General features: G+C 33.0%; 1 protein-coding gene across 1 annotated transcript in view; it reads right to left on the reverse strand.

Annotated features, from left to right (window-relative positions):
- Positions 1–218: 218 nt before the first annotated feature.
- Positions 219–12986, reverse strand: part of LOC134700980 (polyadenylate-binding protein 1A-like) — a 29773-nt gene continuing 17005 nt past the window's right edge. The window contains exons 12-21 of the mRNA XM_063562122.1: positions 12401–12614; positions 10464–10657; positions 8084–8202; positions 6795–6873; positions 4918–5163; positions 4260–4463; positions 3071–3239; positions 2044–2321; positions 1014–1244; positions 219–524 (exon numbers count right to left, since the gene is read on the reverse strand). Of these exons, the coding sequence (XP_063418192.1) occupies positions 450–524; positions 1014–1244; positions 2044–2321; positions 3071–3239; positions 4260–4463; positions 4918–5163; positions 6795–6873; positions 8084–8202; positions 10464–10657; positions 12401–12614 (1809 nt within the window). The 3' untranslated portion in view covers positions 219–449. The remainder of the gene's footprint in view (positions 525–1013; positions 1245–2043; positions 2322–3070; positions 3240–4259; positions 4464–4917; positions 5164–6794; positions 6874–8083; positions 8203–10463; positions 10658–12400; positions 12615–12986) is intronic.

Below are 12986 nucleotides of genomic sequence, written 5' to 3' on the forward strand. Positions count from 1 at the left end.
CCGTTTCAAAACAGCTTCTCGTTCATGCAGGTTCACCAAGGCGATAGTTAAAACAAGATTTTCACTCGCTAACCTGTTACACTGAATGTTTTAAAAACTTTTTTGGATATTAGTTTAAAAATGTTTTTTCAAGAAATAACATTGAATTCACTAATCTTTGATAAACAAAGTAGTTTAAATTCTGACATTTTTCCTAAAAATTAATAGAAAAGCTGACAAAAGCTTCAAACCAACTGTATATAGTGAGACACTGGTTATTAAATACAATTTTTTGAAAAATAAACAATCAAAATCATATAACTACATGATAAATATACAATAATAATAAACAAGTTGGCAAACATATCTAACAAAAAAGTTTATAAATACTCGTAGTCATGGTAACAATAAAATCTTTCCAATCATCTGCCCTTATGATATACTCTATTGCGGTTTCCTTTGTACCCTCTTTAGTTTGCTGCTTCAGTGGCATGTGTAGTTATTTTGGCTTGATGAGCTTGCAGTACAGCAACGGCTTCATTTACCTAAAAATATATATCATTTTCATTTTTGTTGAACAATTGAAACAAATGTTTGATTAATTACAGCGATGTCAAAAATTACTGGATACAAACATAACAGCATAACAAACCAATCCGGTTGTGAATTGTATCAACAAGTTAATCATGGCAATGATTTCTTAATTTATTTCCGGTATTATTTGGAGAAAATATCGCTACTTTACGGAACTTTTCTTTCATCTAGCTGACTGATAATTTCATTTTTTAGCGGAGTTGAATGTTATGAAATACTAAGGTTGAACATGGTGTTGTCAAAAAAAAATATTAATGTCATCATAGGTATAATAGCGATAAACAGATTATCATGGGTCATTTTAACTCCATTGCTTTTCTCACTTTCGCCGTACCGCTACAAGCCAGCAAAGTACAAAGGAATTAATATAAATTGCAACAACTTATTTCCAAAACCAGTATGTATAAATATGTTTTAAACTAAGAATCTGTCCTACAAACCGTAGCTTCTAGTGACTCTTTTGATTCCAATATGTGTAACAATTCAGAGTTGTCTATTTCCAGTAACATTCCAGTGATCTTTTTAGCCAGGTCTGGGTACATACGTTGGATCAGAGGGAACAGACGTTCTCCTAACATTTGCTTCTGTTCCTGTTGAGGGGCATCAGCCAACATGATAGAGGTCAGAAGCTCCTGACCTTGAACTTGAATTACTCCTCCTCGGGCTGGAGGCTGAAACAAAATTATATATTTTTATACGTGTTAATACTGGCAATCAATAATGTATTTCTAAGAGACATAATATTTTTCTAGCATGAACCTTCAGTCACACTGTATAATTTTCTTTATATATTCTTTAAATGAAGCGGTTATCACTTTCTTTTTTCTTTCAGTCTTTTATGCTTAATTTCCATGTAGTGAAAAACTAAAATTGAAATGCGGACCTTATAGAAAACCCAAAATAGCCTGTTTTTGTTATGAGATGAATATCAATATACAAAAGAAGTTGAAGAGAACATGAAATCTTAAGATGACATATTTCCCAAGATCTTATTCTTTACTCTCTTTCAGTTTCGGAGATTTTTTTTTACAAAAGTGGTTGAAAGGGTCATATTTTTTTTATTCATATTATAATCAACTTCTCGCTAAGAATAGATCCTTTATTTGAAAACAAAGTATGCTAATTCGTAAGTATGCCTATCTGTGACATTACCATGTTTTGATGACCCATGCATTGTAAAATCACCAAGTTCAGTCCATCAAAAAATCAAATTTTCATTCAGAATTAGACTTTTACTTGGCCCCAGAAAACAAGCTATATCTAACTGTGGTATAACCAAATTCTGAAGAGCCATGCAGTTCAGGACCTATATGAAATAACAAAATTTACTCAGAATGACCCCTTCAGTAGGCCCCACATAACTGTTCCAACTGTGAAACCATGTTTTAATAAGCCATGCAGTTCAGAACCAATATGAATCATTTTTTTACTCAGAACTTCAGTTGTCCACAGATGACTATATCTTCCTACCTGAGGCATAACCATGTTTTGGTGTCTTCCAGTTTGAGGTGAGTTTCTCATCTGTGTAGCCGAATACCTGCTGGCTGGGTTCATTACAACCGCTGGGGGAGGCACTTGTCCTCTGCCTGGTAAAGACTGTGGCATGCGTGGTGGTTGTCCAGTGCCAGACTGTCCTGTGATGGGACGAGCATTCATGCCACCATGGATGTTACCTTGACCAGGTTGTCTTGCACAAGCAGCGGCAGGATTGCCAAGTCTGACCTGTTGTCCAGGCATATTCTGGAATCCTGAAATAGAAAGAATCATTGTTATACAAAGCATGCTAGTAACTATTGTCTATCAAGAAATTTTAGGTTAACAAATCTAAATTTATTCATGTTATAAATGGCTATATATATATATTTATATATATTGTTTGGTGATGTCAATGTTTATTACAAAAATTTTAATTAACGTTTATACAAACAGAGTAAGCAAGCCTACCGACAATTTACTCTACGAGCATTAGACAATTAGCTGTAATATCTCCGAAGACCTTTCTCCAAAAATCTATGTCATACATATTGTATTTCTCTCATTGTTTTTTAATTAATCAAGCCATTGGTTTTCTTGTTTTAATTATTTTACACTTGTCATTTTAAAGCTATGATAGATGGGTTTTGCTCATTTTTGACATCTGTACAGAGATGTATAGTTCATATCTACTTCTATATGTCATTTGGTCTCTGTGTAGAATCATCTAATTGGGAACTATACATCATCAGTGGTTGTCATTTGTTGATGTGTTGCATATTTGTTTTTCGTTCATGTTTTCTACATGAATAAGGCCGTTAGTGTTTCTCATTTGAAATCTTTTACATTTGTCATTTCAGAGCCATTTGAAGCGTAATTTGCTCCATTGGCATTGTTCGTTATTCAAGGCCGTACGATGACCCATATTATTGAATGTGTGTGTCATTTGGTCTCCTACGGAGAGTTGTCTCATTGGCAATCATACCACATCTTCTTTAATATATCTGCCTTTTTTTATACATACCACTAGCTGGTGTAGGCTGCCTAAGCTGTGTTGGCCATCCTGGACTTGCCCTCATCTGTGGTACCTGTGTTGGGGCATAGAAGTTTCTCTGTCCCTGTGTCATGGTAGGAAGGATATACCCTGGTCCGGCTGATGGGAACATCTGACTCATCATACCATTTGGTTGTCCCTTAAATCATAAACAAATCAAGCTCGTAAATGCTCGTCAAAGATACAAGTCTTAAAATAAATTGATGCATGTTTACTCATTGATACACTCCTATATAGAATCAAAGAGCTTGTAAGCACTGAAGGGTAAAGATTGGTTTAATTTTTCATTGGGAGAAGTAACAATGATTTTATTAATATGCTTTATTTTAAACACACTCCGTCACATTGACATGCGAAACAAGAGGTAACGTTAAACATTGCATTGTAAAAACATTGGTTGTAGTTGATTCTATAAACAAAGGCAGATAACTCTAATTGTATAGATGACTTTAGCAATGACATCACTGATATTTTAAAAACAGACATATTTAAAAAGATTACCGCATCAAAGTTGTTCTTGACAAGTATTTCATCATCCTTTTACTTGAAAATTAAAGCATATATTGCATTGATGAATTTCTTGAAATGTTCATGGATAAAAATAATAGAATGTCAAGATCAATGCACTATATTTTGTGTATATCAACAGTAGTGATCAACCTTGGGAGATTTAGAAATGAAATCAGTACCATAGGGTTTAAATTGCATTTGAAGTTGAGTCACAATTTCGGAATTGTAAAAATTGTCCCTAGGGCCATCTATGGGCTATGAAGACTACTATCTAAATTATGTTTATCTCTTATTTTATTATGAAATAACATATTTTGGGTTAATAATAGTAGAGCCAACACCTACATGTGCATCTAAATCTAGCCTTAAACTAAACAAAAATTATATAAATCTTGTGAAAATATGTCTAAAATACAAATACCGAAAATTCCACCACCCCAAATTCATTTGAGTACCTGTCGTCCACCAGGATCAATACTAGATGTTTCAGCCCTTAATAGATAAAAACCAAGGTCAACCAATTTAAAAACCTGTATTGAATACATTAGTTTTTATATACATGTATACCCAAAGTACCATAGAAAGACAAAATATTTTTTAATTTCAATGGCATTGAATTAGCTTACACACAAATAACTCAATTCTTTACCTGCATTCTGATACTAGCAATACGCTGCATGTACTGTGATGCCAAGTGAGCCTTCCTGTCTTCTTTACGTTGGGCTAGAGCCACATACAAAGGTTTGGCTACCACAGTACTACCATTCATTTCTGTTACTGCCTTAGTGGCCTCCTCTGGAGAACTGAAACAAACAAACCCAAATCCTTTGGATCTTCCACCTTCTGACATAACCTGAAAGTAAAATTGAAATGAAAAGTAAATAAATAAGTGCTGTTCTTTTACATAATTTTAAGAGATCGCATTTTGAAAAAGGTTAGCCGTTTATAGTGGCTATTTGGAATTTCACTTACATTTTTCAGTACAAAAACATAGTTGACACCCATCAATAGTTGAAACTTTGTCCTTCCCAATGTATATTTTTTAATGGTTCAGAAATGTTGATCGTACATATATGTAAGCGAAATCAGTATCGAAAGGCAAAAGAAGAGAATATGTAAAATAAAATGTCATGAATTACAGTCACCGCATTGAGTGTGTAGGTAAAGTTAATACGTTTGTTAGCTTGCTTGCTAGGTGAGCTATTGCAGTGGCTGAACAAGAAAGTTAGGTAAAATTCATTTATTCTGGCTAATAACCAATCTGGTTGATTAATTGATAATTGTTCTCTTGTCATATTCCTACATACCTTAGCACTTGTAATGGTTCCAAACTGAGAGAATTCCTTCCTTAGCCTTTCGTCATCAATGTTGTCATCCAAATTCTTTACATACAGATTGACTTTTTGGTATCTATTAATTCTCTCCATTCGAATTCTTTCAAATTTGTCCTTATCCTCTATTTGTCTCTCAGCCTTTTTCTGTGCTCTGCCAGCAAACAAAGTCCTATCAAGGATGTTTAAACCGTTCAAAATGCTGTTTAAATCCTCACCAGCCTTTTAAAGATAGGTCTTGTTAATTTTTGTTGTTGTCAAAATTCATGTCATTCGTTTATATTTAAAAAGCTATAAAAACCTGTACTTATATAAGTATGTCAGTGTAAATAAAAAAAATAAAAACCTTCGTTACCGTATACGAAAGTTCTAATATAATTCACTACTTTCAAAAATATCTTCTAGACAACTCTTACCGCTAATATCAGGCATGATATGTCAAAAATTGATAAAATAATAAAATGATTCTCATATATCGAAGCATTTGTTCTTATTACAATCATTTAGTTACTGACAAATTCATTATTTTTACAGTATACAAACTATAAAATGCACTATGACACAGTTAAACATCACCAATGGTAGTTTTCAGTGTGTCACAGTGAAATAGAATCATTGATCTATAATGTTCATGATTGAGTTTGGAGTCTAATGTATATCAGGAAAATTAATGGAACACGGAGAAATATACTATAATGTATCATTTTCAATCAATTAAAACCACCGTTAAAATATATCTCTAGCAGTGATACTTAACCCATTCTCTTTCTGTGTAGTGTACAACAAACTGCAAATAATATGGTTCAATCAATAACAAAATAATTCAACCATTAGAGTCCCGTACTGTAAGATTCATAATTCTATTTGTGTATGCCTGAACAATGTCAGTAATATTGGAACATAGTTACTTCCAACAACAGTTTTAATTTAGAATAGACTTACAAATTATCAGTGGCCATGATAATCCTGCAAAGTGACTTGTCACTTCAAACAATAAAAGTAACTAACATGCCACTGCACATCATCACAAAATTTTTTACCACAAATTAAAATGGTCAGTTAATCCGTACATGTACAGTGGTTGTAAGTGACAGTCCATACTTATCATCACAATAGTCAACATTTCCGCTGTGAAATCCCAATAATCTACCTGACCACTACAAAAAAACATAACAACAGTTTACCCTGACACTACAAAACATCTAAGTCTTTTACCTGGACATTACAAAACATTACAAAAATTTACCTGGACACTAAACAACATCAACGTTTTTTACCTAGACACTACAAAACGTTACAATAGTTTACCTGGACACAAAAAAACAAACATCAAAGTTTCCTACCTGGACACTACAAAACTTTACAACAGTTTACCTGGACACTACAAAACATTACAACAGTTTACCTGGACACTATAAAAACATTACAATAGTTTACCTGGACACTACAAACCATTAAAGTTTTTACCTGACCTAAACAGTACAAAACATCAAAATAGTTTACCATTGACACCTTAAAACACCACACCAATTGACCTGGAAAATACAAACATTACAATAGTTTACCTGGACACTACGAAACATCACAATAGTGTACCCGGAAACTACGAAACATCACAATAGTTTACATAGACAGAACAAAACAGAACAATTGTTTACCTTGCCACTATCATAAAATAAACTAGCAGTGCTAAATCCACTATAGTTCATCTTTAAACATAAGTAAAACCCGTCCTTCCCAAAGTCCTCCGTGAAGTTTATAAGTGAACACACCTTCTCTCTTATAAGTTTCCCAAATGGTTCAAATATATCTTTCCGTTCATCCTCAGATATATCGTCAACAAATTTATTTACCTCGACATTGTTTAATTTCTTCATCTTGTCTCCAAGAAATGCAAGACGTTCCTGTCTTATCATGAATCGTCCCACAAACCTAAAAAAAAGATGTGATTTTGGTGCTTTAAAGTGATATTCATTCAATGTTAAAAGTATGAATAGGTTGAAAACTTCGACCTTGGATAATGAATGCGTGTTTCAAATATCAAGCTTGGGAAAATGGAGAAGGTATGTAGTCAAATTGTTAAATAGACAGATGAAACTTTCTGACCTTAAGGAGGCTCGCGGGTATAAGATTTTCATTGAAAAAGCTCCAAATTATCTCCCTTTGGTGCAAACATGCCATTTTTTGGCATTAAAATCTTTTTTAACTCATCGGTGACCTATATTTTTTATTGTTGTTTTCGAATAAGCTGTACATAAACTAAATAATCGTAAAATTTTAGCGATTTCTGTAATTTAGGTCTTTTCTTATTTCGATATTACCGACATTTCTCCTATTAGTTCAACAGAAAAAAGGACATTAACAAAAATGCATGCTTCGGAGGCAGATTGTGAGCGTAAATGAATGGTGATCCCATTTTTTTATTTCATTTTTCTATTAAGTATAAGAAAAAGTTCATTTATAGAAAAATATATCGAAATCCTATATTAAATGAAAAATTCGATTTAGACCCGCGAGCCCCCTTAATAGTGCTTGTTCAATGATACTTACAAATTATTCGTTGGTAGGGTCAAAGGATATTCAAATGTTTTTTTTTATGAACCATAAACAACTTTTGAATTTTTGTTTTGCTTGTATTCAGGAAGTGCCATTGAATGTTTCGTCGGCTATCTCTTACTTCTCCCTTTCGTTATTTAATTAATATATTTTAAAAAGCCAGTAATAAAAAATCGTAAAAAAAAATCTTGTTTTTTCATCATGATTTGTGAACGAAAGAGGTGCCAATGTTAAATACAGAGAAATTTATTTCCAGGTATATTTGCAATGGCTTATATCTCAAAATCGGGGATACAAACATAACAAAAAAATATGCTTTGTTAGTTCCATTATCTATAAATCTCTAACAATAGTATAAAAAAGAAGATTCATCTTTCTACTTAACAATAATAGTCGTTATAAAAGCTTGTTGTACTGAAACAATTAGGTTTTATTTTATTTTGTAAACTCATATATCCCTACTAAACCTATTTATATTATATGATACTACGTAGACATATAACTTGAAAATTGAAAGAAAAAAATACAATTAAAAAAAGATTAACTGATAAACACAACACAAACAATGGTTACAATGAAAACTTACACTTTCTTTCCATTTAACAACATCCCATTCACCTTTTCAATACAGTTTATGGCTGCTTCCTCAGTCTCAAAATGTATAAATCCGTATCCACGTGACCCATGCTGCTTATGACAGACAATCTAGAATGCACACAAATCACTGACATCAACTTTATTTAATATATCAATGCAGTCCATTCTGATTATAATCAAATTATTAAAATTTTCAATTATCTCAAGTATTTTATTTGATAGTAAAATGCAATTAGTTATCAAAAGTACCAGGATTATAATTTTATACGCCAGACGCGCGTTTCGTCTACATAAGACTCATCAGTGACGCTCAGATCAAAATAGTTAAAAAGCCAAAACAAATACAAAGTTGAGGAGCATTGAGGACCCAAAATTCCAAAAAGTTGTGCCAAATACGGCTAAGGTAATCTACTCCTGGGGTAAGAAAATCCTTAGTTTTTCGAAAAATTCAAAGTTTTGTAAACAGAAAATTTATAAAAATGACCATATAATTGATATTCTTGTCAACACCGAAGTGCTGACTACTGGGTTGGAGATACCCTCGGGGACGAAACGTCCACTAGCAGTGGCATCGACCCAGTGGTGTAAATAGTTATCAAAAGTACCAGGATTATAATTTTATACGCCAGACGCGCGTTTCGTCTATATAAGACTCATCAGTGACGCTCAGATCAAAATAGTTAAAAAGCCAAAACAAATACAAAGTTGAGGAGCATTGAGGACCCAAAATTCCAAAAAGTTGTGCCAAATACGGCTAATGTAATCTACTCCTGGGGTAAGAAAATCCTTAGTTTTTCGAAAAATTCAAAGTTTTGTAAACAGAAAATTTATAAAAATGACCATATAATTGATATTCATGTCAACACCGAAGTGCTGACTACTGGGTTGGTGATACCCTCGGGGACGAAACGTCCACCAGCAGTGGCATCGACCCAGTGGTGTAAATAGTTATCAAAAGTACCAGGATTATAATTTTATACGCCAGACGCGCGTTTCGTCTACATAAGACTCATCAGTGACGCTCAGATCAAAATAGTTAAAAAGCCAAAACAAATACAAAGTTGAGGAGCATTGAGGACCCAAAATTCCAAAAAGTTGTGCCAAATACGGCTAAGGTAATCTACTCCTGGGGTAAGAAAATCCTTAGTTTTTCGAAAAATTCAAAGTTTTGTAAACAGAAAATTTATAAAAATGACCATATAATTGATATTCATGTCAACACCGAAGTGCTGACTACTGGGTTGGTGATACCCTCGGGGACGAAACGTCCACCAGCTGTGGCATCGACCCAGTGGTGTAAATAGTTATCAAAAGTACCAGGATTATAATTTTATACGCCAGACGCGCGTTTCGTCTATATAAGACTCATCAGTGACGCTCAGATCAAAATAGTTAAAAAGCCAAAACAAATACAAAGTTGAGGAGCATTGAGGACCCAAAATTCCAAAAAGTTGTGCCAAATACGGCTAAGGTAATCTACTCCTGGGGTAAGAAAATCCTTAGTTTTTCGAAAAATTCAAAGATTTGTAAACAGAAAATTTATAAAAATGACCATATAATTGATATTCATGTCAACACCGAAGTGTTGACTACAATGACAGCAAATGATGATATTAAAAAAGCACAAAAAAGTCAATGAACCGTGATCGAAGTTACACATTACATGGCCACATTATTTTTTTGAAAATTCTTGTAGAGCATGATAACAAATATATTTGATTTGACATAAATTATTCCTTTCAAATGACCTTATCACAGACTTTAAGATGTAAACTTTGAAAAAGTTTCAATAGACCATGACTTAGAGTACAAGGCCAATCTGGTCAACTTATCATGGAAATGAGATGCACCACTGCTTATACAATCACAAAACTATTATAATGGACCATAGTGTTTTTCCTACAATTGGAATAATCACAAATTTTTTAAACTAAAGAATTGTTTCAAAGTAAAATTACCATCTAAATGGATACAAATGCATTAATACCCTTGATGTTCCTTAGATGATTCGCCTGAGACTGATATAATAAAAACTATAATAAATGTCCACTGCCAAAACATCATATCTACGTCTCGATATAAGAGTGGGTCGAGATGGAATACATTTTTTTAAAATAAAATCATCATAAATAACAGAATTGAATTTTTGTACCCAGGAACAAAAGACTTAAAAGTAACGTTAGATAAAAAAAAATGAAAATAAAATACAATGTTTAAAATATTGTATTTTTACATAAACTTTCTGACCGCCCTCTGTAATACATAAAGTATCCCAAAGAAATTAGCCAAACTCTAATTCTTAATTATCTTTTGCTACTGAATTGTTATAATCTTTTGAATAGATTTTCTATTTTGAACAGTTTTCTTACCTTACAAGACAAAATATTTCCAAAAGCAGAGAAGGTATCGTATAATGCCTCATTGTCAATACTTTTATCAAGATAATTGATGAATACGTTGCCAACACCAGATTTTTTTAGATATGGATCTCTTTGTGACCACATGATTCTTATTGGTTGACCTTTCAAATTGTCAAAGTTCATTGTGTCAAGAGCTCTCTCAGCTGCAAGATATATCAACAAAACATTTTTATTTGAGGATTTTATACATTTTATGCTAGACAAGTACAACAGGAAATAAATGTAGCCTGATAATGTTATGAAGTCTGCCAAATAAATGCCACATAAGTTTACAGCCGAAAGTACTCCCCTTGTTATTTATTCAATTCGTATGGCTAATAAAGGCAACAGTAGTATACCGCTGTTCAAAACTCATTATTCCATAGACAAAAAACAAAATCGGGGTAACAAAGTAAAACAGAGGGAAACGCATTAAATATAAGAGGATAACAACGACATAACACTAAAATGTAACACACACAGAAACGGACCGAGCAGCAGCAAAATCCCACGAGAATAACAAATATAACATCAAAACCAAATGCATGAACTTGGGATAGACAAGTACCGTGACACGTCTTATCGCAATGTGAATTTACAATTAAAAATAAGAGAAAACAAACGACGCAACGTTAAAATGTAACACACACAGAAACGAACTATAATATAACAATGGCAATATTCCTGACTTGGTACAGGACATTTTTAAAGGAAAAAACGGTGGGTTGAACCTGGTTTTGTGGCATGCCAAACCTCGCACTTTTATGGCCATGTGAAATATAATATCAAAATGACAACACAACACCACAGGACTACAATATAAACAAATTGGAGAACATAATTGACAAAGAATCACACAAACAACAGCCAACAAAAGGTAACAAGTTCAAAATTTTAATACGCCAGAAGTGCATTTTGTCCGCACAAGACCCACTAGTGATGTCTAGATACAAAAGTTTGAAAGCCGAAACAAGTACAAAGCCGAACCGCATCGAGGATCAAAAGATCCAACAAGTTGTGCCAAAAACGGCAATGGTTTTTCTGTTAGTTACCAGAACATCCCTATTATTTAGAATAATTTATACTTTTGCAAACAGTAAATTTTATAAAATGACTATACAAAAGATGTACATGATAACAATGAATATATACGATAAAGGTTGGGGATCTGGAACAATTACAAGTAACTGGAAAGTTATAAGCATGAAGGATAGGAATGACTCATTTGGAATTGAAAAAAAAATATTATGTAATGCATTTTGTTATTAAATAACATAATACAAAGCTTAGTAGAGGAGATTTCGACCTTTTACACGATGTTTCCAAATAAAAGGGGATGATGTGGTGACTCTTTGAGACTAACCTTATATTTCATTTGATTTTTTTTTATCCAGAAAAGTACAGTAAAACATCCTATATCTATGTAGTTTTGATTTACCGCTTAACATGTTAGTCCAGCATAATTGGGAACACGTAGTCAATATAACTAGCAGTTTATGATAGCTGGTTCACACATGTTCAAGGTAGAAAAAACGGCAGAACAGGAAGAATAATATTGGTTATGGCTTGGTGTTTTCAACTTTTTTGCTATATCTTAGAGTATAGCTTCTTGGTTAAGGAACTGGCGTACCTACGTTTGATGATATTTCGGTTGTGCATTTTTAATTTCCTCTTCAAACATAGTTTTTTTTCTGCTTGATTTTTGCTTTTTCCAGAGTACGGGGATTCTGACACACATGTTTTCTTAAATGCATGTTGTGGATACTTCTATGTCCTATTTTTCTAACACATTGTTTTCCATGTATATGTTGTCGACTTTTCAACATCGAATAAACCAAACAATATACAATCAAAATGTATCATTTGAACCATGCAAATGGCGAAGCCTTTAACTCTGAACCTCTTACCGTCTCCTTCCTGCTGAAACTTAACATATGCATTACCACGCGAACTTCCTGTGATCTTATCTCTACAAACACGGATACTGAGGACTGGACCTGCGGTTGAAAATTTCTCAAACAACATAGCTTCGGTGACATCTGGATGCAAATCCTCTACGTACAAAGCTCCAGCTGAATTCATAGCTTGCTTTTCAATAGCTGAAAATGGCGTTGTTAATTTCTAAAACATGTAAAAGGTACTCAATGTAAAAAAATGAAAGATTTAGTTCGTCAGATGCGACTGTCGTCTTGAGAAGACCCCAAAAATAGTTGGGGAAAAAATATCAATTACAAAAGATCATAAAAAACTTTACTAATTCAACTACTTGCACGATTGTCCCCACTTTAACCAACTTCATCAAAAATTAACACTCAGCAGCTGGTATTGTTTGTATTTCTCCTTGTTTTAATTATTCATTTTAAGGAACTGGGTCACTAATACAAGAAAACTATTATTTTGTAGTCTTTTTGTTTTGTTGTGTTTTTAGAAAGTTGATTTCATCTAAACTTTAATCGTCCTATTCAAACAATGTATCTTCAAAATTTTAAATGT

Source organism: Mytilus trossulus, unplaced genomic scaffold (genome assembly GCF_036588685.1).
Source record: "Mytilus trossulus isolate FHL-02 unplaced genomic scaffold, PNRI_Mtr1.1.1.hap1 h1tg000210l__unscaffolded, whole genome shotgun sequence".
NCBI lineage: Eukaryota > Metazoa > Mollusca > Bivalvia > Mytilida > Mytilidae > Mytilus > Mytilus trossulus.